Genomic DNA, 25,258 nt, shown 5'->3' on the forward strand with positions numbered 1-25,258 from the left:
ATTATTATTATTATTATTATTATTATTACCGATACTGTCCTCACTACCCCAAAGGTTAAGCCCTAACTCCTAACACCTCTTCATGAATCCTAAATAAGAAGTGGAAACAGATTTCCTGAGGCAGTCTGTTGTTACATCAACCTACATATGAAAGCTATGACCAATAGCAGGTGTTTGTGTCTTTTGTTAATGAACCTACTAAACCTATTACTGTGTAAATCCATGTCCACACATTACTGCTCATGTAAAAGTGATGGTTTGTCAGAATAATTACTGTACTTTACTCACAGTTATTATTTAAACAATTAAAGATAACAATGTAGAAATATTATTTCCTCAGTATCAGCCAGGCATTGACTCTGTACTCTGTTGTTATTGTCCCTCACAGACTGGTGCTCCTCTCTGCCTTCACCCCACAGTACCAGTGAACATGCTTCCCTGCCTCACTGTCCTTCTCCTACTGCTGCTCAGTCTAACCAAGGCCCAGTATGAGAATCTGGGCTACCCACCTGGATACCCAGAGCCAGAGCTGGAGCAATATAGCGCCCCCCAGCTGTCACCAGACACACCCAGGATACAACTGCGTCTGGCTGGAGATAAAAGGAAACACAACGAGGGACGCGTGGAGGTTTTCTACAACAGTGAATGGGGAACAGTCTGTGATGACGACTTCACCCTGCACGCTGCTCAGGTGGTGTGTAGAGAGCTGGGCTATCTGGAGGCCGTCTCCTGGTCTCCGTCTTCTAAGTATGGCAAAGGAGAAGGTGGGAAACTTAAAGGATCGTGTGTTGTTTCACTGAATTTGTTTGAGGACATTTTATATCTTTTTTTTATATCTTTTTGAAGTCAGTCATGTCTGAACTGCTTTTTTAAAATTCTGCCATTTTTGTAAGTGCACATATTTAATCTCTTTACCTGTTTTTTTTTTGTTGAACATTAAACATTTGTTTAATCTTTGTACAGCTAAGCTATTGTTTATTGAAACTTTATGATATTTTAAATATTCTTCCCACTTGTGTCTATGTTACTGGCCTTTTTTGTTGCTTGTGCAGTGTCTTGAAGCAATCAGAATGCAAGGGGTTTTGCAAAAGAACTTTAGAACTTCACAATTTTTGTTTTTTGCACAGTTTCAAGAAAAAAATCTGGAGCCTGGTAAAAATCCATCTCTTTATTACCATCATTAAAGAGAACTATTTCCTTTCAGTGGAAACACAGTGAAATCATATTCCTTTTGTTTCCTCAGGTCCCATCTGGTTCGACAATCTCCACTGCACCGGCCAGGAAAAGACCTTGTCTCAGTGTCCATCCAATGGGATTGGTGTTTCAGACTGTAAGCACAGTGAAGACGTGGGTGTGGTCTGCAGTGACAAGCGGATACCAGGCTTCAAATTCGTCAACACCTTACCCAATCACGTTGAGGTAAAGTGGCAGACATTACATTAAAACTATCCATTCTTTAGTACTGTCCAACTTTAGCTTCACCTTTGGTAAACTTACTTTACTACTCAGGATTTGAGTGTGAGTATGTTTAAGTATGACGGCACTGTTCTTACTTCACTAATTCTTTGATCTTTTTGTGTGGAAAACTGACATGTGTAAATTGATCATATATTTTTGAGGTCCTGATATAATTTGGTCTCAGTCCAGGTCTGTGGGGGTCTCTGGGGCTGTAGGACAATAGTTTTTACCTCACCGTCGGCTGTCACGATGAGACCTGGACCGTAAACATTATTATTTGGCTTCAGATTAACAACGATAAACATCACATGGTCATTGACTGTTCTGAAGATTCCTGACTGAGACAACATACGGCTGTGAAGAACAAAGTTCATTTATGAACACAGTCTACACTTGTACACTGTACCACCATCCCTCTCGTACAGATGCTGACTTCCATTCAAATTCAGATTTCCCTAGTGGAACTCAAGCACAAAGAGGGATTTAACATGAGTTTAAAAAAATTAGAAAAAAAGAAGATAACATAATGCAGATTTTTTTTTAATGTGGGATCAAAGACATGGCGTCATGTGTGGTTTCATCACTTCAGTCCATGGATTATTTTTATCCATACAGCTGCGAAACACAAGGACAAAAAACTGATTTTTTTTTTTATTGCTGTGGTTTTTGATTCTTCTACTCTATATTGGGCCTTGTCTCATTTTGAGGCTGTTTTTGATTAGCTTTGATATATCGCAGGTCTCTATAATGGCGTTGTCAAATGCCAGCTGCTAATTACCAACAGCAGCCTTCTTCTTTGCCTATGTATTAGTTTTTTTATTAATTTTTATGACTCTTTGTGTAACAATGACTTTGTATTAGTTGGACCAGCTTTTCATCATTATCTTTTTTCATCATGTTTGTGGCCTAAATGGTGGTTGAACCTTTAGCTTTTGTTGGATTAGCTTTTATTTATACCTAGCTCTTTGTGCCTTTCCTCTATTTTGGTTACATTTTGATGAACATTTTATAATTGTATTCGACTTTCCATATTCTCAGCTCAGTTTAAAGAGTTTTAGTATAATTTTGCTAACTTTAAAGAATTCTTATTCTGGCCCACCTCTCATTGCCATTAACAGATTAAATCATATAATAAGTTGGGGGGCTAATTTAATAACTGAGTCCATTTTTAAATTTAATTTTAAAATGTGTCTCCTTCAATTGTTATGAGACTCATGTAGAGTCACAGAAAACATTAATACTGCTCACAGTTTCTTTTTTCAGAATAAATTAAATCTCTGCTGCTTGGAAACAGCTTCATACACTCAAAGCCTCGAAATTGACCTGCCTGAATTTTAACAACATCCCCTGTGTGAACAACCAATGGTGAAAGTGGGTAAATGAGGTGGACTAAAGCTGATAATTATTAGGTGTTGCTCATGTAGCTGTCAGTGTCGTCTGCAGCTGATGGAAGCTCTGAAAGGCAAGTGGAGCAGAATGTGTTCTTAATGCTCTATAGTCCGGCCTCAGGGATCGACATTCCAACATGATGAGACAACTGAGCGTCACACTAACCTCCCTGCTCCTGTCTCATTTTCTATGTGATCCACTCCGCTGCCGCTTTAAACAAATAATAATTTAAAAAAAATCCATATTACTGATACTATGTAATGCTTAAATAGCAGCTGACATAAACAGCTCCTAATTGTATGAATTAAATATTTTAAAATGCCTGTGCATATATTCTTAAATTTCTACAGATACACTATCAGTTTGACTAAATATGTGTGCTCTGTAAAGGATTAGGGCTGCATTTTAAATTACATTAAATCATCTTTTCATCCAAATCTGATTTTCACATAGCTATTTTAACTACTGCAAACATTTGACTCACTTTTATATTTTGTTATAGTTGTTACAAAGTTGCCCTTTAAACTGCTGAAGGCTAATTCTTAGTGGACATTCTCAGCCAACTCCCTGCTTGAAGGGGTTTACAGACACAAATAGTAAAGTTTAGGATTCACAGAGAGCACGTCTTCTGAGGTCTAGACGTCTGGAGTCAAGCTGGGATAGTCAGAATGGAGAGGAGAAAAAATCAAACTCAGCTTTTCCGTCCTCCTCTTAAAAAAGCTGATGGGGTTATTGTCTGGAAGTGGTAATCTTGAGACTTGGGCAATGTGTAATGGTAGCTATGACGACATGTTTGTGGGGCTTTTGTGGTAAGGGATGATTAGTAGGCTTTGACTGTTTGTGGTACAGCTGTCTCTCAGGTGATGTTACCCACAAGTGGTGTGGTCAGAGGAATTCTCTGTGTCTGAGCTAAGGGGGAAGTGAAAGATGAACGTCTCTACATGCACGTGTCACCAACCACTGAATGTTCCCTAGGCATAAGTGTCAGTATTTAAGCTTTGTTATTTTTATTTTTTACTTATAACAGTTGTTATATTTTTAAAGGTTGAAGCTAATACTTGCTAAATTTAGCTACATGGGCTAAATTCATTCAAATTTATAAAAAAAAACTTTTGGCAGAATTTCTTTCTTATCTTAATTCAGTAGATTTTGACCATCTCTTACTTTTCTTTGGAGTTTTATCATTCCTTGGTAATTTTCAATGACTTTAACTTAAACCTGTCTACTGTATTTCTAAACAAACTTAAAGTTAACTAAATTAGCCTCTTAAGCTTTGTGCTATTAGGTAATAGTAACACTTTTTGTCTCTTTTGGCCGTTTTAGGCTTGTGTCTACAGTTATTGAATTTACCTGATACCCATTTTAGCTATGTTTGGTCAACTCTGAACTGTTTTCAGCTAATATTTGTTGGAGGTAAATGTTGTGTAGCAATATACTGTATGGACGCCAGAAGAGTCTAAAGCTGACAGGAAACTAAAAAGTTAACCCTTGCATGCATGCAGTGCTGACCTTTGACACACACTCTTTGTCTTTCAGCCTTGTTGTTATATGTATAAAAAAAGAGGTGTTACATTTTCAGCATTTCAGTCCTAGTGTGTGTATTTCTGCACATGTGGTCTGGACAATTCAGGGTTTGGCACTCGTGACTCAAGTGTCCCTGCCTGCTGCGTGGTAAACAATGCAGGTTTACACCCAGTGTTCAGTGCTGCGTGTGTCTGGAGGTTTAGGTCTGGCATGTCAGAAGTGTTTGTTTATTTATGCTGTCTTTTCCTGCCTCTCTTTGAGGAAAGAGTCTCTCTGGCCTCAGGATTTCAGTTTGTTCCTGAGGTCTGAGGTACATGAGCACACATTCACGTGCTTGTGCACACACACAGGCACACCCCCGGTGATGCATTACATTCCGCTGCAACATGAAGGAACTTTTTGCCTGTTTCCACAATGGTCCAACAGGTTGCACAGTTTAGGTGAGTCCCATGAACAGAGGCTCAGTTTGACTTCAGTTGATTTATTCAGGAGCAAACAGAAATTGCAGTCAGGCGAAGGGGAGAAAATCAGAGGAATATTATTCTCCCGTGGAGACTGGAACCACAGCAGATCATTATAGAAGTCTGCAGCTGTGCAATTAAGGCTGTTACATAAGTCAGAAATAGAACTGGTGAAAGTGAAAGAAAATTGTTTGAGAATATTCTCTATAACAGAGGTTAATGTCACATTTTAACTGCAACTGAGTTGTATCTTGTTCAGTTCATTAGTTCCTGTAAAACAATCAAACATAACATGAATTAATTTTAGTTTTGTAACTGCAACCAAAAAAGGGAGAGAGTGAGAAAGAGAGAGACAACAAAAAACTTTCCTTATTAAGTCAGACCCATTTCCTTGTTTTCTAATGAAGTTTTACTTCCTCCTCATGCTTTCTTTCTTCATGTTCCCTCTCTCTTCCCAACATGTCATAATCCCAGGAGCAGCTCCCCCACAGCGAGTTTACAACTCCACATTTTCCGCTCACCAGTCATTTTTTCCCTCTGTGGTTGATGGTCAGCTCTTCCACTTCTCCTGGCTGTAAACTTCAGGCCATGTCCTGGTTTCTGACTGCTGTTGATTACAGCCCTGCAGCACAACAACGCACGGTCAACACTTATTTTCACAATATCCATTTAGTTGTGGACATTTCAACAAATTCTTGTTTCTGTAGATGTTTTCTTTTTTTTTTTTTTATTAAAATGTAAAAGAATGTGACCAGAGGCATCAGACGCAGATGCTTGTTTTAAAATTCTTTGGAAATTCTCTATTTCACTAAAATTCTAAAAGTCACAAGTTCGTCACCAGTGGTGCTCTATGGAGGGTGATAACTGAGGATGATGCCAAGAGCCCCTGACTGAAAAGGGCACGTATTCTGCCTGGTACGTAGATTGTAGAAATACATCCCTGTTCTTATGTGTGTTACATAAATACAGGCCCATCCTCATATCTTTCCATGAGGCCCAGAATTCCTGTTTGCACACTCATAGGTCATATATACAGCTGGGGAACCATAATGTTGTGTGGCTGCTGGATGAGGCTGTAGAAGGAAACCAAATGCTGTATTCAGAAGAATTTATATTAATGACTGTGAATAGGACTTTTGAACATTACCAACATGTTGATGTTGATCATCATCACAAACGAATACTTATATGAATAATTAAGCTACTACTTCAGCCTATGAGGATGTCAGAGTAAATTTTACAACAGGGAACTAAACTAAAACAAAGAAAAATAATTTTCATCTTCTCAGACTGGAATTTTTATACTAAAAGTTCAGAGAAAACAATAAAAAAAAAACAAAATAGGGAAAATTGTCACAGCTGCCATTGTAGCTGTGCTTTCTGGAAGAGGCGTTTGTAGATTTGTCAATTTTTCCTGAGGAGGTAGTGAATGTCCTGGACTAAACTGAGTAAAATCAAACTAAAAAGAACACATGATGTTCTGATGTCTTATAGCCACAGCATTCTGAGCTGCAGCTGGGTTTGTGACACTGCATGAAAATCTGTGCAGCATTCTCATACCTAAGTCTGTGGTTCAGTAGTTGGACTGAAAAACAAAACAAAATACTGCTCTGCAGAAAAAGAATGCAAAAATACACACCTATGACTCGTTTGCCCTCGATGATTTTAGCAGAGCATTGCCAAACAGCTGTTGTGCATTACGTCCCTGTGTCGGGCTGCAGATTTCATTGGTCCAAACATTTGTGATCTGCATGGTTGTCTCCCACGTGCGTCCTCCACACTTAGTCTTACCATCGCTCCGTCTGTCTTGTCGTATAAAAGCAGCCAAACATTGTCCTCACTGGTCACACAACAGTCCAAGATTTGACACCAGTCTGTCAAACATCTGCTTCCACTTTGTCAGAACAAAGGAGCGATTTTGATGAAGTTCAAAGGAGGAAACACACACTGTTTTGCAGCATTCTCCAGATTCTGGAAAAACGCACCGTATTAGTGTTTTAGCTATAAGTGTTGAGAACAGACTCTTTCCTTAGCAGAAAGATCTGCTTACTTCCCAGAAAGAAAACTGCAATTCAATAGCTGAGAGTATGTGAATGTGTGTTATTTAGCTGCAGATGTGAAGTGATTTCTGCTCTATTGGATCCATATGTTCACAGTCCCTGTGTGCATTTTCTTTTTCTTTTACTGGCAAATGTAATGTAGTCTGTCGAGGATTTTAGTGCATTCACAGAATTAAAATAGACTACAAGAAAACAATGTAAATTATTTAAGCTTTGTGTCCATAATGAGTCAAACCTGACAGGGAAATGGTTCATACTGTAATTCTTCACAGGTTTTCTATTAGCTATTCAGAAAGTTTATCTACCATCACATTTTACTGGGCGTTAGTATACATTCATTTATCTGTTAACTCTCATGTCCTGTCTGAGGAAGGTGGAACCATTTGGCACAGTTCTGTGCCAAATTTGAAATCTGCTGGCAGTTTTGTAGATAGCATCCACATCTGCCATAATAGTGAGTTAATCACAAACAAGCTGTTTTTGCTCTTTAATCTGCATGGATCCACTGTGTAATTGTCTTCAGAAACACTGCTGATCCCTAGGCTTTGATGAAGATTAACTGCTTCTCCTCCTCTGCTGCAGATATTCTTTATAGTCATGTGCTGCGGTCTGCAAACATGCTGGCACTGAAACCACTTCCGGAACATTTACCATTACGGCACTGTTACAGCCCTACTAAGAGTCACAGCTGCAGATTTTTGTCAGAGAGTTTGAGTGGATGAAACTTTTTAATGTTAGCCTTCAGTGGAAGAAAATCATCTGGTTTCACTAAATCTCTTCATCGCTGCTCGCCTCATCACTGCTGTGTAGCTCTAAGTGTTCGCAGATAGAGATGATGTCACTCTGTTTCATGTGTGCAGTGACGGTCACTTCACTCCGCTCCCTGAGGAGTTTAGTTTATTAACGGTCTGGAATAAACCAATCTCAACAATAACAAACATATAACTGAGTGTTGAGCAAAGAAGGTTTCTTATTTAATGGTTCGTTGTTTTGGTTTATCTTAGAATTATTAGTTTTGGGTCATGTTTCTCATCAGACACATTTACACCCAGAGCCAGCCTTGTTATTCTTTCTGGAAAATATTATAAAAGCCACTGTTAAAGTAATGCATATTTTGATGCACTGTGACTTCTCAACAGGGAAAACAGAGAGTTTAAAGACTGTTTGATGTTAGTGTGTTAGTGTTCTTTCCAATCTTTCTTCCTCCTACATTTCATAGAGATGCATTTATGGTTAAACTGCCCATAACAGGGATAAAAGGGAGACGTTGGCCTCTGTATTTCAGCCTTAAAATGGACTAGTGAAATATCCAGGGTGGATACTGCATTTTACCCAGTGTTACCTGAAATTAGCTTCAGCTCATCCATGGTCTTCTGAGCCTGTTATAGCATCAGGCTACTGCATTTTTTGAAATGTAATTTGTTCAGTTTATGTAGAGCAGAATCTGTTTGATTTGCACCATTGCACTAAAAAATAACACTAAAAATTGCCAAATGATGTACTCTATGTTAACACAAAATATCGAACAGAAAATATTTGTTAAAAGGTTTATATACATAATATATATATTATACATATTATAGTGTTCTCTGATGTAGTGAAAGGAGGAATCAAGAGGTAAAGCAAAAGTAGTTACGTTTTAAGTTCAGGAAAAAACATGCACAAATAACACAACACAACACAAATAAGTATCATCACAATAACCAATGGTGTTCTCTGGACTAGTTAAAAAAGATAAACTTTATCCAAACTTTAACTTAGAACTAACTAAAAGGTAGTGATAAATATATGTAGCTAAAGAGAGCTGAAAGGCTACTGTGTGACATTATCAGGAAAAAATCACAAAACAAAGAAGCTGTTAAATCATTTGCTGCTGCCTTAAATATGTTTTTTTCTTCTTATTTTTAGTAAAATAAAAATGCATTAAAAGTCTAGCTGAAAATGCAGATTTTTTCCCTATGGACTTTGGTGAAAAAGGACACAAGCATTTAGAGCTAAATCAAGAATAACTACACAGTTTCCACTTCTTTCTAAGAAAGGAATGGTTTGAATGCTTGAATCTGTGGACTCCTGCCTACATCAGGAGGTCCAGTATTTAGACTTGATGGACAGAGGCGGCAAAAGCAGTGTGTGCTCATGATCCAAATGGAGAAAACTGAGGTTTGAAACAATGAACTATTGAAATGGAAAACACACAGAGGGAAACCTCAGTGTAACCCCAGTGAATCAGAGCTGAGTTGCAACAGATTTGAGGCCCAGCGCCTCTGTCGTACAGCTCATCTCACTAATGACTTTTCCATCTGTGCCACCATTTCCTGCGCTTGACAAATCCACTATTGGGGATCCCCTTCCCCCTTTTTAAAAAATGCACAAAAAGGGTCATTGAGAGAAATAAGGATATGGCTGTCAACTCGGATTTAATTCAGAGACTGTACATGACTACAAAGAAGAGAGTGAAGGCTGGATATGAAAAAAAAAATTACAGTACCAGTTATCTTTTTCATGTGATTACCAATAATTGTGCTCAACTCCAAGTCAGGGTGCCATGACAAATCTATTTTCCTTTAGACTTAGAGTTTGCCTGTTCTGTTGTGTCTTTGTATTTATTTTTGGTTATTTCTTGTGCAATGACTTCTTTTTCCAGTTCACAGACATGCATATTACAGGCATATAAACCTGTGGATTTGTTCTCAAGAACCTTCAGAAGAAGAGAAAAAACTCTTGAAGAAGATAATAGTTACAGAACAATCCTGTGTGATGCATAAACCTGGTACCTGACAGTAGATACCGTGTGTGGTAAAACCATTTTTGATAATATATGTCAATATAGTTGTTAGTTTTGTATAAACCAAAAGGCTGAGAGTTCAACTCCAGTTGAACCTAAATGCCACAATGTAAGACGACCCAAGATACATAGGAGGATCCCACAGTTTTGGCTTCCTGTGGTTTCAAGCCCCATATATGGACAGATATTTTCATCAGAGAGGCCTTTTACTTTAAAATGAATTCCACGTGATGCTCTCTAAGAAAGGTAGCAGACAAAATGATCACTCTCTGACTGCAAAACTTCAGCTTCAAGTGAAGTTGGAACGTAACTACGTGTCCTTCAAATGTTTAGCTAGTTTGCATTTACAGTTCTTGCCCTTCAAACTCTCAGACTTTTTGCCTGTCCGCCACCAAGGCATGTGCTGTACCTCCAGTGAAGCCAGACAAGGTCAGCATGTCCACATTTCCACTCATTATCATATTCCATGATTTCAGACTGGATCCACTTCAATAGCCTGTACCATTCAGACTGCACTGCCTCTGACCACACTGATTAATGTGGTTATCTCTGAGCGAAAATAGCAGAGGTTAGACCAACCAAGACTTCTAGTCTTTACTCCTAGACCTTCTGCCAGAAAAACCCTCCTTTGTCATTACGTATTTGCTGCTTATGTTCTTCTTGGCTGTATATGAAACAAACTAATTCAACCTCTGCTGTCACGTAGCACAAAATGCATAAATGGGAGAGAAGAAGGATGTTTTTAATTCCTTAAAAATCCTAGAATGAAAGCTTGTGGGCTTTATCTGACAGTCTTCTGTGAAATTGAAAAAGTGTAAGTTTTAGCAAATCATGGAAGAAAATACACTTTTGACTTTGTTACTCACCCTGACTCAGAAATAGTCAGAAGGACCCTTTCCCTTTGCTCTTGTTTGTAGTACTACTACTGATTAAGGCCTGTTATGTTGCAGTGTATTATTGAAGAGGTACTTAGAACAAAGTATCCAAACTAACGGATACTTTGTTCTAAGTACCTGGTCTGCACGTGTCCTGGTCACACGACGTACTTTACAGTTGTACATTCTCACACCTCTTATTGATCATTAACACACTACAAGCTGCTTCTCAAATTGTGACACCTATGACCACAGTCCTTTGATACATGTGGGTGTTAAAGACAGAAATGACCCTCCAGGGACCACAGGGTGACGGTCTGCAGGATTAATACGGTGATTTACTGTAAAAATGTTGGACCTACGTGGAGAACACTTACAAGCAGCACACTGAGAGCAGATCTGCTGTAAGTCAAACTTCACTCTGTGATCAACAGGTTATGTGAGACAGGAAGCTGAGGGCAGATGTGATGTAGGGTGTGATTACATCACATGGAATTTTAGTCCATTAAGTCTATGTTTGTGATGACAAGGCTAATGGGACTCTTAGGATTTCAAATAGAAACAATTAACCAAACATTTAAATCCAAATTAGGCTCTCACAGAAACCCCTGGACACATGGTGGATTCATAACGTGTTACTCCACACGTCAAACAGTTTGCTGCAAAAAAAGTGTGTTATTCATAACCAACTGCTTTATCCTATCAGGTACCAGGAGAGGAACTAAAACCAGGTGACATGAGGGTTAAAGATGGGGCTATACAGTTCAATATGAAGTGACTGGAGCCATGTATAGTAATCAGTTAAGACACTACATTGATTGTATGCTACATCTTTACCCAATTGAGAACTGACAAGACTGCTGCCGATTAAAAGAACTTTGTTCTTTTAATCAGATCAGAGTTCACAAGACTGTTGTGATCTGCCATTATTAAGAGCTAACACCGGTGTTGGAGATCGTACACTACATCATAAGGAACGTTACATTCATTTCTAAACACCTTAAATTCTATGAAGCTACTCCACACCAAGTGAAGCTATTCAGGGGCTCCTGAAAAGATGACGTAAAACTGGGGCTGTGACTGGAATTAGACAGAAGCAGAAAGTGATCCATTTACTTCTTCAGCTTCACACTACAGCTTCTTCAAGAGCCAATGTCTTTCTCAAGTAAATACACTTTTTTTATAACACTTTTGTCATAACACAATTGTCAATCTTTTTTCCATAGAATCTTGATATACAAGTAGAGGACGTGCATATTCGACCCATCCTGTCATCCTACCGTAAGAGAATCCCTGTGACCGAGGGCTACGTGGAGATAAAGGACGGCGGCAAATGGAAGCAGATTTGTAACACGCAGTGGACGCAGTTCAACAGCAGAGTCATCTGTGGCATGTTTGGTTTCCCTGCAGAGAGAAAATACAATGCCAGGGTCTACAAGTGAGTGTTTCCACACAAAACAGAATGTGTGGTTTGGATGTGGAGGCTTTTTATTGACTAGTGGCCACTTAGAAAAATAATATCTGGTATTATAAGATATTTTAGGAACAATGTGGCCTCGGTATGAATGTTATGGCTGAGTGTTATATTTAACATTGATGGGGTACAGTTCTAGGCAGTTTATCAATTGTGACTGGTGAGTTTTGTTCGTCTTTTTCACACACACGCACGCACACACACACACAAACACACACACACACACTCACACAGACAAACTGACAACCACAGTCACAAACGCCTACAATTCACACAATAAGTAAATACATTTATACAAGTTAATACAATTCATTTTTTCAAATGTTCTGTCAGTTCAACAAAAAGAGATTCAAATGTGACATTTGTGTGATCGGGCAGATCATTGGCATGGGTTCAATTATGTAGATGTCCACCATTCACAGATATGAGCATGTTGTCTTCTAGCACAGTGAACATTTGGGTGACAGTTGTTAGCCTGGATGAAAGCGTCAGTGGGCTAGAATTGGCCTAATGGTCGTCCATTGAACGGACCTATCGTACATGCTTCCAGGCCGTTGCAGGAAACCTGAGGATTCCACAAGTCTGTGGTAAAGTGTGACTGAATGAACACCAGCCAAATAGCCAGAGGATAATCCTGGTTTACCATAAAAAGTAACTGTGCAGTTAAATAGGTGTTTGACTGGACTGCTGCAGGTAAATCACAGCAGATGATGACACCTCTGTAACCCACGTGTTTGACTGAACATTATCTAATGAAAAAAAAGCTTTTAAGTCTTTTTTTTCTCACTTTTAAAATGTTTTAGTTGCAATAGTCCAATGGCTCTTACATTGTGTGAACAAACTCCCTCTGTGTTGTGACACAAGCAGAGCTGGTTATATGCAGTTGGATGCAGAACATCAGTCATATGTGATCAGAGATATAAAGTACTCTGAATGTTATCTTAACTCCCAACACAACTGTTAAACTTAAACTTAAACTTATCTTTATTTGTCATTGTGACACAGCACACCATGCACAATGAAATTTAACCTCTGCATTTAACCCATCAGCAAGTGAACAGTGGGCAGCCGTGGTCAGCGCCCGGGGAGCAGTGCTTGAGGACGATGCCATGCTCAGTGCATCTCAGTGGCAACCTGGCAGTTGGCGGATTCGAACCTGGGGCCTTCCGGACCGAAGTCCGCTTCCTTTACCACTAGGCCACCACTGCCTCTGCCTCTGTTGTTTATGTCATTTAAAAAAATATAGAAACTTTCATCTTGCCTTTTTTCCTCTGTCCAGAATGTTTGCTCGCAGGAGAAAGCCCTCATACTGGGACTTCTCTGTTAACTGCACCGGGAATGAAACCCACTTGTCCAGCTGCAGACTGGGCCAAGCTGTGTCCCTCAAGTCCAACGACACCTGTGCTGATGGGATGCCTGTGGTGGTGAGCTGTGTTCCTGGCAGAGCTTTCGCTCCAGCATCGGTTACTGGATTCAGGAAGGCCTTCAGACAAGAGGTAGAGACCATGAGCAGGATACACAAGAGAGTAAAGATAAGACAAGAGTTAGAGATGAGGAATTGTGCTTTTTGTTGTTTTGTGATGCTGCTCTGTCCATTTGTTTGGTGAAAAAAGACGTAAATCTGAAATGAAAATTTTCCTAGATTAGAGAGTAGATTAGATTTTAGATATGCTTGGTGCTGCCCAGCTTCAACATCCATGCATCCATTCATCGGCTACAGCTAATTTCTTTGCATGGGGGCTGAAGACAGTATCACCTGTCAGTGGACAAGGACAGGTTAAGACGTAGCTGTCATCATTTTGCCTCTGATTAGTTAATTTGGGCCAGGTGGTTGATATTGTTTGAGCAGACAAAAATAATTAGACAGTCTTATATTATCCATGTAAATTTATTCTAAGCTTTTTCCGGTTTTAATTGAAAGACACATAAATATTAATAGTATTTTCTAATGCTACTGAGTCTCAGCAGAACTAAGTGTTTACAGCACTAACATCTCCAGCATTCTCTGTGTGAATCTCTGGTGTTTGAGATCTGCCAGTAGAATGACGGGGTAAACACAGTCGATACAGGAAATTACTGCAGAGGTTCACTTCAGTTCATTTGGTCCAACGTAGAGGGAGGGGGATTTAAACTCTTCCCATTGACGTCCGTGTGTGTGTGCGCGCCTGTGTGTGTGTGCGTGTGATGTGGTATAAAGAGACACTCAAGGGACAAGTAAATAAAGCAAAATACACAGCACCAAAAAATGAGCAGCTCTAAACTCTCTCCTGATTGAACCAGTTTCCAGGCTTTGGTTGCTGGAAAAACAGCACCTGTGTTCCTGTTTTTTCCTTTAAACATTTTTTCAGTAGTGTGTCAGCGTCAGCTGACAGATCAAATAGGGGATTTGAATCTGAATTCGACTCCATCCGCGAGGATTTTTTTTTAAACTCTGAATTTGAAGTTGTAACTGACCTTATTGGATTTTTTTTTTAAATGCTGAACAGAAATACAGTCAGTCAGTTCATAAAAGCATGCATACTATCCTAACAACTGCCAGTTAGTTAATGTTGACCAAATAATATAATAATAAGTTAAATCTACTCTATTAGCATGCAGCTAACTAAAAATAAATCTTTATAATTATTTTGATCTATTTCACACTTTGAGCTGTTCATTTGCTACTGTATTGCCAAGCTTAACTATTTCAGCTCACTTAATTATTGTTTTTTATAGAGTACATTAAAGCTATTTTTGCACATGGCAGGAAATGTATATCAATGGGTTTTTTAAATTGGGATACATCAAGATTGTGGCAAATGGATCTGAAACAGAATAATTTAAAACAAAACTGACCTTATGACCTGAGGGATACATCAATGCACCTAGTTTTAGGCTACTGAGGCTCAGATTCTTCAGAGGATGAAGAATTATTGTTCTGCACTGACACAGAATGAAGAGACTCAGGAGGACATTAGCACATTATCAGTCTGTGAACAACTGGCTGAACGAAAAAAATTCAGAGCCATTAGGGAGTCATAAACATCTCTGAGCAGCTTCATCCAGCTTCTGCTGCTGCCTGCTCTCTGTCACGTTCCACAAATGAACTTTGTGTCTGACCTCACGTCGCTCATTTCTTCCACTTCTCTTCCCGGAGACAAGGAGGATATTTTTTTTCCCCCCAAATACTTCAGGAAAGAAAACTTCATGTCTGATAAAACTTCCAGCCAGCTGTTGTGACCACATAATCCCAAGGTTTTAATGACTGTGTTGATGCACTTAGAATACTGAGCATCAGCTAGTACAAAATTACAGTAGGTCATTTCCACATTTAGACGTATGTAAACCTCTCTCCAGATTTTGTCATTCATTTCAAATTTTGTTGGGAAATTGAGCTTCATTTAACAGTTATATCAGTTAATCTTCATTATCTACAGATGATGGTTAGAGCAAACACAGGGGCTTCCAGCTATTCAGAGATTATATCCATAGGCCTTCAATCCAAGTTGGACATAAATATGTCCTTAATCTGCCAGCAGATTACAGTAATACAGTTATGTCTCCTCTTGGTGTGAAGGAAAAAGCCAATGACTAAATCATGCACCTTCGCATCTCCACTAATTACACTGCATGTGGTTTAAGGTCATGTAGGCAGTACTGTGTCAGTGACATTGACCCCAGAATCTAGTATGACATCAGTGATAATCGGCCTCTAGGGTGGGTCTCCCACAGCAGACTGGTCCTAAACAGAGGGACAGACGCAGTGCTGAACCCGCAGCATGCTGGAGACTACAAATGAACATCTCAGGGCTCGGCCTTTACCCACAGGAGCCTGCCGATCCCAGAAGAAGAAAGACAGACTTAGGTCTGTCCTCCAACCACAGGGGTAATCAGAGGGTGGATCAGTGACAGGAGCCGTGGTGGTTTAGTCTTTGATTCCAAAAGGCTCATTTTCACTAGATTAATTATATCACTGGACACAAAGACTTTATTTCCTCCAACACGACTCCAGGTTCATTTCTAGTTTTGGGTTAAATGTTTTGGTGGAGGAAGTGCACAGTGGGAGCAGAGGTCTCAGAGGCCACACATTAAGATTTGTGGCTTTTACTTAGTGTTTATATAAATACCAGTCGGTCAGATTAAGCTGCGTGTACTTGTAAAATAAAGCACTTCCACTTGGTCTAAGCAGAACAGGAGAACCACACTTATTGTGTGTTCTATAAACATGAAGCCACCCAGTTAGTACTTCCAAACAGAACCAGATTTTTTCAAGTCAAACTCAAACACCTTTATGTTCTACATTTAAGGTTTTCTAGCAGCTGTTCATCTGGAATATGAGGCATAATCTGGATTTACAATTCAAAAACTTCTCTAATGTGCTATTTAAATTTAAAGATTAGAAAAAATCCGTTTTTAAAACAAAATTTACAATAACACACTGTACTATTTGTTGACTTTGTATGTGTATTTTCCATTGATTTTTTTTCAACTTGTCTAAGTATACTGCCTTTGTAACTGTGTCCAGTTAATCTCTATACAACAATTTTGTATGATATCCCTCCGGCGATTTAATATTTTTGTCTTTTGTTCTCATTATCGATTGTTTACGTTTACCTGTTCGCATCTTTTGTCACACAACATGGCCGACCGCACGATGCATCATGGATAATAACGATTATCGGAAAACCATCTACGGGGTGTTTTTAGAGCACTTTATTTTACAGATAACAAGTTGTCGTCAAAACACACATTTTCACTACATTTGATTAGCCCAACCTGAAGATAGATTTGAATAAAGTACGAGAACGCATAGATCTGGTGGTTTGTTCAATATTTGTTTAAGTTTAAGTGTTTCATTCACAGTCAGTCCTACTCTACCATGTCAAAGACATCGACAGTGTGGCAGCATTTTACAGAAATAGATAACGGAAAAAAGTTGAATGAAAAGTCAGCGAGCAACAGTTTGCATATCACAGCTCGATTACAAACATGGCATTTCTCCTAAAAAACGGTAAGATAACTTATCTGCGATAGGTTGCTCTTTTGGTTTTCATTATATGAACATATCAGAATTGGAATATGCTGTCTGTAGTATTGGTTGTAAACAAAGTGTCACTTAAACACTCCATCTTCAGCTATTTCATTCATTGTCCCATATCTCAACAGAACAAATCTTAGAGTACGATTCATGTGAGCATTTTGTTCCTATTTTTGTCTCTGACGTTAATATATAGATATATCCAAATACCTGCAAACTGCTGACCGGTACGCACGTGGTTGTACTGAACTGATGTTCACTGATCAGCACTTGAATGTTTAAATCCAGTATACTGTAGATATCAGTGCATCCCCAATGCAAGATACTTGGATCTTCCTATTAAACAAAAACCTAAAATCACAACATCAGTATTGAAGAATTTTTCACTGCAAAGCCTGAACAGGTAATTCAGTTTACAGTGTACAGTCTTCTTCATCTTTACAGCAGGCCCTGGTGCGACTCCGCGGTGGGGCCATCGTGGGTGAGGGCCGGGTGGAAGTGTTGAAAAATGGAGAGTGGGGAACCATCTGTGATGACAAGTGGAACCTGGCGTCTGCCACCGTTGTCTGTCGAGAACTGGGCTTCGGCACTGCCAAGGAGGCTCTGTCTGGAGGCCGACTGGGACAAGGTAGTGTTGACATTATATTTTTACCTTTGTTTGTGTAAAAGTCTAGTGACCGCTGTCTGCCTGTTGGCAGTGGAGGTGCTGTACCGTCATGGCAGGGGTTTCCTGATGGGAATAATTCTGAGGAAAAGGAATATTTTAACCACTGGATTCAGACTGTAAGCCCAGTAGTATCAGTGCATCATTTGTATCTTCAAATACATGAGGAGCCAGTGCCATAACTACTGGTGTACCTTCATAATATCACTAATGCTGACTTTGGAACTTGTTACAGTGGGATAATATGTGGGTGTGGTTGTGGTCATGCCTTGTCTCTGCCATATCTTCAAAGACCTAAGTCCATTGAAGCAAATTTGATTTGTGAATTGGCTGTATACAATAGAACTGACTTGACTTTAACACCCAAATTAAACCTGTGAGCAGTTACTGACTGGTACAGTCCTGTCAGTTTGTCATCATCCTGCTGAGAGAGACTTGAACCTTCAGTTTCTACATCTCCTCCATAAACATTCTTATTTCCTGTGATATGTGACATAACGATCCAGGGCCAAGCTGCAAAAAGTCATGGTATGTGGGCAGTTTTAGACTGAGATGCATAAATACAGTGTAGACACGAAACAGTTTCACTGCAGTGTGCTCAGAATGACAGTTTGTCTGCTGCCTACGCAGCATCTAATGGTAGGTCTAAACCACCATTCTTAAACATTTCAGGTAGCAATCAATCCCTCAGGGCCTTTCCTCGGTTCATGGCGCTGCTGGAAAAAGTGACTGGGCTCAGTGAAAATTTTCACTCAGCAGGGCAGTGATGATGCATTGAGAAAAAATGTGAAAAAAACGCCTGGGCATTCACTGCAAGTAAATGAATCTGTGGAAGAGAGGGGAGACAAGTTGAGGTCATGAGTTCAGTGGACAAAAAATCACTGACCACAAAGTTGTTTTTGTTCATGCGGATAAGAAACAAACAGTCACAGAGCAGAAGTGATTGCTGCTAATTAATGATGGTCTTAGAAAAATGTCCAAAATTTGCAGCCCAGAGAAAACGTCCCACTTGACTTCTCCTTAATTGGTCTTTTCTGACTTTACCACCTTCTCTGACTGGTTATTACCCAGAATCCAGTAGGGTTTTACAGCAGGCAAAGCAGGTTTAAACGTCAGGACCCCCAACTTTAGGAATGTTCCACTGTCCCACTGTCCCACTTTTACACAGCACACTCAACAGATTCCATTGTTATATATCATGGAAACTCCTCTAAGTTATTTTTTCAGGCAGGATCACACTGCAGTTTACAGTAGACCCACATGTTGATCGTCAAATAAGACTTCTTTTAAAAATGACATTTTATTAAGATGCAAACATTAGAGCTAAAGGTTATCATCAAACTCACACCTGTTACTTCTCTGATTTTTCTTGGTTTGAAACACTCCTTTTGAGCCATTGTTTGGTGTTTGTTGTCAGGAATGGGTCCCGTCCACATGAACGAGGTGGCCTGCACAGGATTTGAGAAGTCCATTACTGAATGTCCTTTCAACAAAGAGATTGTGGACTGTAGCCATGAGGAGGATGCGGCTGTCAGGTGTAACGTTCCTGCTATGGGCTTCCAGGATCGGGTGAGTCTCAGCTCTGTTTCACACTGAGTTAAAAAATTTGGGGATTTTTGGAGCCCATTTGTTCAAATAGGTTCAAAAAATGAGCAGCTGGTTGTTTCCTTCAGTAGCTGTAGTTGTTATGACGATTGTTTTACATTTGGTTTTGCCAGCTGCGTCTAAGTGGAGGTCGTAACCCCTACGAGGGTCGTGTGGAGGTTCTGGTTGAGAAGAATGGTTCTCTGGTTTGGGGGACGGTGTGTGGTGGAGGCTGGGGAACCATGGAAGCCATGGTCGTCTGTAGACAACTGGGTCTGGGTTTCGCCAGCAATGCTTTCCAGGTACGAAATCACTTTGAAGATGCAATTTACTCTGTTTGGCAACATCTTGTTGTAAAGATGCATGTTGTAGTTGAATATTTAGTCATTAGTTCACATAAACATACAAACATAATGATCTGAGTGGCTCTGTATTGATGTCACAATTTTCATGTTGAAAGAAAATACTCCCTATAAGGTCAGGTTTTTCAATTGAGCTTTACCGATAGAATAAATGTTAAAAAACAGGGCACCTTAAATTATGACAACTTTTTATAATTATGTAAAAGATCATTAATATACAGTAAAACTAAAATGTGTTTTCTTGTTATGAGCCTATATTTATGCAGTGGTGGGCCGTGCATTTCACACCTAGGCCTTCAGTGATGTCCTACTTAGTCCGACTTCAATAAATACCTCTTATAATATCATAATTTAGGACACCACGTGACCACGGCTGGAGAAATTGTATACAGAAACACACTATAAGCACTACTGGACATTGCATCACCCCAACTGTCTACAAAATGGGCTATTTTCTGACACATTTAAAAATCAATAAATCCGCAAGTAGCTGTCCGCCAAAACACTTGGTTGTACAGTTTATCTGTTCATTCAGTTCCAACAATAAATCCTTTTCGCACCTTTTCGTTGAGCTATGCATCCACTCCGGTTTTAGCATTTTTAGAAGCACTGTAGCTTGCAAGTGTCCAGTCGTGCTTTGGTTTCTCATTGCTGCCTTAGTTAAGCAATTTAAGTTCACAAATCCACATTTTGCCCTCCTTTGGCCATTGTGGAATAAAAAAGTGAGTATATATTAGATTTCTGTCTCTGCTAATCAGTTAATCTGCGTTGAACTTACTTGTTGTTTTATGGCGGTAAGTGAGTATCCAATCACAGGACGCATACATGTCACGTTCAATGTGAGGCCAGCTAGAAGGCCTACTGTCAACAACTCGTGATCTGATTGGCTATCGTAACTGTCTATCAACTGTATCTGTCCGGTCGCTTCGGTTCGCTTACATTGCACAGACATTGTTGATTCTGAAGGCCTCGGGCAGATTTCATACAGCCTAGCAACAGCGAGCTGAATTCTGATTGGATAAAAACTCTAACCTAAAAACAACAACACTGGAAGGAGTTTAATATGACATGAAGAGAATATGAAGAACATGAAGTATGCTTTATGTATTAAGGATAAGTAAATTAAAAAATTAAATGAACTTTTATCAACTTATTAATTAGGCCAGCAGAGAAGGCCACGCTGGCCCTCATGGACCACCACTGTATTTGTAGCTGACAGAATATTGTTTAATCACATGCTTAAAGAAAAGTCTACTGCAGTGGTTCTCAAACTGTGGTGGTACGAGAGTGATCTCTAGTGGTACGCGGGGAAATGTATATTTTCACATTTACATTTTCAATTGAATAAATCTGAAACATACCATGCACAATTAATACAACATTTAAACATAAACATCTTTCTAAACATCTTTCTAAACCTCTCTCCTGTGTGGTGGAAGCTAACAGTGAAGGTCTATGCTGCTATATTCTATTGTTGGTCATCATGGTGGTACTCAGAGAGATCAATGTTTTCTCAGGTGGTACAGAGTAGAAAAAGTTTGAGAACCACTAGTTTACTGTATGTACTTTCTCCAAGAACGTCGTTTAAGAACAGGTTGAAAGACAGGTCTGCCATCTAGCGGTTGTTATTAAAAATTACATTCTGAAAATCTGCACAGATGAAATCACGTCTCACATAAAGACGAACAGCGTCATTGATCCTTTACATCAATGTAAAGGATCAATGACGGTGTTCGTGTAATGTCAATAAAGAAAATACTTCAAGTAAAAACGTAAAAAAAAATAATTAGAGGTAAAAATAATAGAATATAGGGGTAGTAAAATATGATCATATTTAATCGTATCGTACACACAAAACATCTCAGGGTGTAATTTTCCATCTGTCTTAGTTTATTCCTGGAGAACTGCAGCTCAGACAACATTCATTTTGTTTTCATGTGAATCAGTCAAATGGGTTTTTACTAAAAAATAAAAAATTGATCATATTCTGGGATGTACAAAATTGACCAAATATGACAGACTATGGTGTATAATAAAAAACTCTTGAAATAGTAAATAAAAAATTACCAAAGATGCTAGATGGGAGTTGTCACTCACCTTCTTTGACCCAGTCATTATATAACAATGTATGTTTTTGCTGGTTGTTTTAAGAAGTGAATACAGAAGAAGCGATATTCCTGGCAGGATTATCTTCTACGTGTTTTGTCCTTCCAGGAGACCTGGTACTGGCCTGGTCAGGTGAGCGCTGACGCCGTGGTAATGAGCGGTGTTCGCTGCTCTGGAACGGAAATGTCTCTGTCTCACTGTCTGCACCACGGAGAACACATCAGCTGTGCAAAAGGAGGAGGACGTCACGCCGCAGGAGTCTCCTGTTCTGAGAGTAGGACGTTCATGATGTTTGGTAATACAATCAAATACATTTGAAACATCGTCCGTTTTAAAATGTCATTGTTTCTTTTTTGTAGCTGCTCCTGACCTGGTCTTGAACCCTCAGGTGGTCCAGGAGACCACCTACATGGAGGACCGACCCATGTTCATGCTTCAGTGTGCGTATGAGGAGAACTGTCTGGCCTCTACCTCCAGTCAGGTTCCTGCCAACTCGTACCGCCGCCTCCTGCGGTTTTCCTCCCAAATCCACAACAACGGACAGTCGGATTTTAGGCCCAAAGCCAACAGGGAATCGTGGGTTTGGCACGACTGTCACAGGTCAGAGTCACAGAGGGTTTACACTTTTCAGGAAATTTTACAGAAGCAGCCATTCTTTAGTTGATCAGAAACAGAAGCAGTCCTGTTTGAATAGAACATTTCTGTTGCTCTCTCTGCAGACATTATCACAGCATGGAGGTCTTCACTCTCTACGACCTCTACAGTCTTAATGGAACCAAAGTGGCTGAAGGACATAAAGCTAGTTTCTGTCTGGAGGATTCAGAGTGTGATGAAGGTCAGAGTCACAGTCTGAACTGTGTAAGAAACACAGTCTATAATTCAAAATTAAAATGTAAGAGTTAAAGGTAGCCAAAAGATAAGCTTTTTTTGCCCCCAAATTCCATCACAATTTTTCTGAACAAAAATGACATGCTAAATAAGATTTTTCCCCAAAACATTTTTCTTGCTGAAATTTTTTTTTCTGTCATGCCCCCGTAGGCCACAGAATTCGATTGAAAACCTGTTATTATATATTTTCTTATCTGTACAAACCATTGTATGAGTTGCTGCCACCTAGTGGCTGAAGACTTATTTATTGTTCAAGCATTACAGCAGAGGCACACTTCTGTCCACCGAACCATATTCCATTGGAGGCCTCTAATGCCCAATTCCCCTGCCCTCCCCCGGCAACTCACCTCACCAAAAAAATAAATAAATAAATAAATAACTATGTTTTTTTGCTTATACATGAATTTCTTTTTTTTATTTAAGGCTCTCCCATCCCCAAAATGCTTCTTTTAAATCAAATGATTGATTCATTGTGTATTTTATTTTATCACAGGTATTGAAAAAAGGTACGAATGTGCAAACTTTGGAGAGCAGGGCATAACAGTGGGCTGCTGGGATACGTACAGACACGACATTGACTGTCAGTGGGTGGACATCACTGAGCTCAAACCTGGAGATTACATCTTCCAGGTAACGTTCCTCATCTTCTTCTCTTCTACCAGGACTGCACACGATCTGGCCTTGTAACTTGACCTATTTGTTTTTCTTTGCCTTTAACAGATTGTAATTAATCCCAACTATGAAGTTCCAGAGTCTGATTACACCAACAACATAGTCAAATGCAGATGTCGTTACGATGGTCACCGTGTGTGGATGTACAGCTGCCACAATGGTAAGACTCCAGTTTTAAGCATATTTGCTGGTAATTCTACAAGTATTCTACTTTTGTTCTTTTTTTCATTTTCTACTTCTGGTCTTATAATAATAATGTTGTTCTCAGAAAATTCTACAAATTCCACGAGAAATGTGTCATTTAAGGAGACAAATTACAAAAAATAAATTCAGTTTGTTAATTATTGTTGTTTAACAGAAATTTTATTCTCGTTAACAACAAAGAAACATTTGTGAAATCAGATTAGAGTTGTGAATGTGCCTAAATGGTATCTTAATATTAGAAAAACAATAATTTCCTGTTACGTTTAGTTATTTTATTTCTGATATCAATATCTAGTCTTGTGTAATTTTTGTAACTTTATGAATATTTTCTTTTTTTTTGCAAGACTACAGGAAAAATAACAGATTTTTTACAGCGTGTGTTTTTCTTTACATTCCCCTCGGTCAGGTGGTTCATTAAGCACAGAGACAGAGCAGACCTTCCCTGGTCTCCTCAACAACCAGGTGACCCACAGGTAAAGACATAAATCCACCAGAGGAGAGACCAGGAGAAGAACAGGACAGCAGGTGCCCCGACCCTCCACCCCCCACCCCCAGCGGACTGTGAGGGACTTCAGGAGAAAGACCTGAGCCCTGAAGACAGAAAAGCCTGCACTGATCAGCAGCATGGTTGCCTGTGTCCTGTTATTAAATGGTTCTGGTCCAAACACTTTCACCCCTTTATTTTTATCTGTCGACAGCAGCTGTAGCCTGACTCACACACAACTGGCTCTCTACAGTGTGACTATTTTATTCTGACTGAAGCTGCAGTGAAGAACCAGCTGCAGCTGAGGTGTAGCAGTGGACCTTTGACCTGTGACTGTGAGTCTTCTGTGGTTCAGAGCTCACCCTGGAAACTTTGGACATCACCTCCAGAGCCTTGAGAGGTACCGGTAAAAATATTTAAAAAAAAACTGTGGCAGCAGCAACATTGGTCAACACGTGGAAAATTCTGAGATAATCATTATTAAATAATCAATATAGGGATACTGTCAAATAGCTAATAAAACTTGATGTAAAGGAGTGTGCATTGTGTTACATTGCATACAATGAAGTACAAACCGATGTTTTAAATAGTGCTCAAATGCATTAACTCCAGTGCAGCTAAAGCTTTACCCTAAAATAAAGAAAGATTTTAACAGGGAGATCCATAGAATTTTATCTGTTTCTTGTCACTGCTTTCTTTTCCCAGAGTGACTCAGAATTGTCCTCACAGCAGAGAGCCTGTTCTCCCTATGTTTAGTTTTTATATCCTCAACTCATCAAACCAAAGTTAAGTTTACTCAGTTGTAATTGGTTCACATTACATTCATGTGTGAAATCCTGTTGTATTGTAGCAATTTATTTTCTTTAACGGTGCTATAGAGCTGACCCTCTGTTTTCTGAGGGAGCAGGACTTTGTTTATTTTGTTTGTTACTTTGTTTTCACATTAACAACATATACGTAAATTTGAACTGAGCAGAAGAAACATGAGCTTTTGTGTGTTCACTTATAATAAAGGACAGATTTATGGAGCAAAACGCTGTCACTAGTTTTTATTTAACACCTATCACTGACCAAGGATGACAAGTTAAATTGGGATTTTTCCCGAAAAAAAAAGAAGAATTTGAGTTCTCAAAATGCCCTAAGAACATGCAGAAAACACTTTTTTTTCTACTATAATTTTCCAACATCCAACCAAAATAAAAAAGTAGTTGCTAAATTGAATTTTGTTGTTAATTATAAATTCTTTTTTTT

General features: G+C 39.2%; 1 protein-coding gene across 2 annotated transcripts in view; it reads left to right on the top strand.

The window, feature by feature from the left end:
* The window catches only part of loxl2b (lysyl oxidase-like 2b), a 27,324-nt gene extending 2,283 nt beyond the window's left edge, over positions 1-25,041 (top strand). Inside the window, exons 2-14 of one of the 2 annotated variants that reach the window (XM_008335668.3) lie at positions 389-764; positions 1,244-1,419; positions 11,779-11,990; positions 13,306-13,522; positions 17,470-17,671; positions 19,125-19,276; positions 19,426-19,593; positions 21,868-22,033; positions 22,119-22,359; positions 22,479-22,594; positions 23,141-23,277; positions 23,368-23,479; positions 23,930-25,041. In XM_008335668.3, coding sequence (XP_008333890.1) covers positions 431-764; positions 1,244-1,419; positions 11,779-11,990; positions 13,306-13,522; positions 17,470-17,671; positions 19,125-19,276; positions 19,426-19,593; positions 21,868-22,033; positions 22,119-22,359; positions 22,479-22,594; positions 23,141-23,277; positions 23,368-23,479; positions 23,930-24,000 — 2,304 coding nt within the window. In that variant the 5' untranslated portion in view covers positions 389-430 and the 3' untranslated portion in view covers positions 24,001-25,041. The remainder of the gene's footprint in view (positions 1-388; positions 765-1,243; positions 1,420-11,778; positions 11,991-13,305; positions 13,523-17,469; positions 17,672-19,124; positions 19,277-19,425; positions 19,594-21,867; positions 22,034-22,118; positions 22,360-22,478; positions 22,595-23,140; positions 23,278-23,367; positions 23,480-23,929) is intronic. The other variant, XM_008335669.3, reaches the window with a different exon arrangement.
* Positions 25,042-25,258: the final 217 nt, after the last annotated feature.

This window comes from Cynoglossus semilaevis, chromosome Z (assembly GCF_000523025.1).
Source record: "Cynoglossus semilaevis isolate Cse_v1.0 chromosome Z, Cse_v1.0, whole genome shotgun sequence".
NCBI classification, from domain to species: Eukaryota; Metazoa; Chordata; class Actinopteri; order Pleuronectiformes; family Cynoglossidae; genus Cynoglossus; species Cynoglossus semilaevis.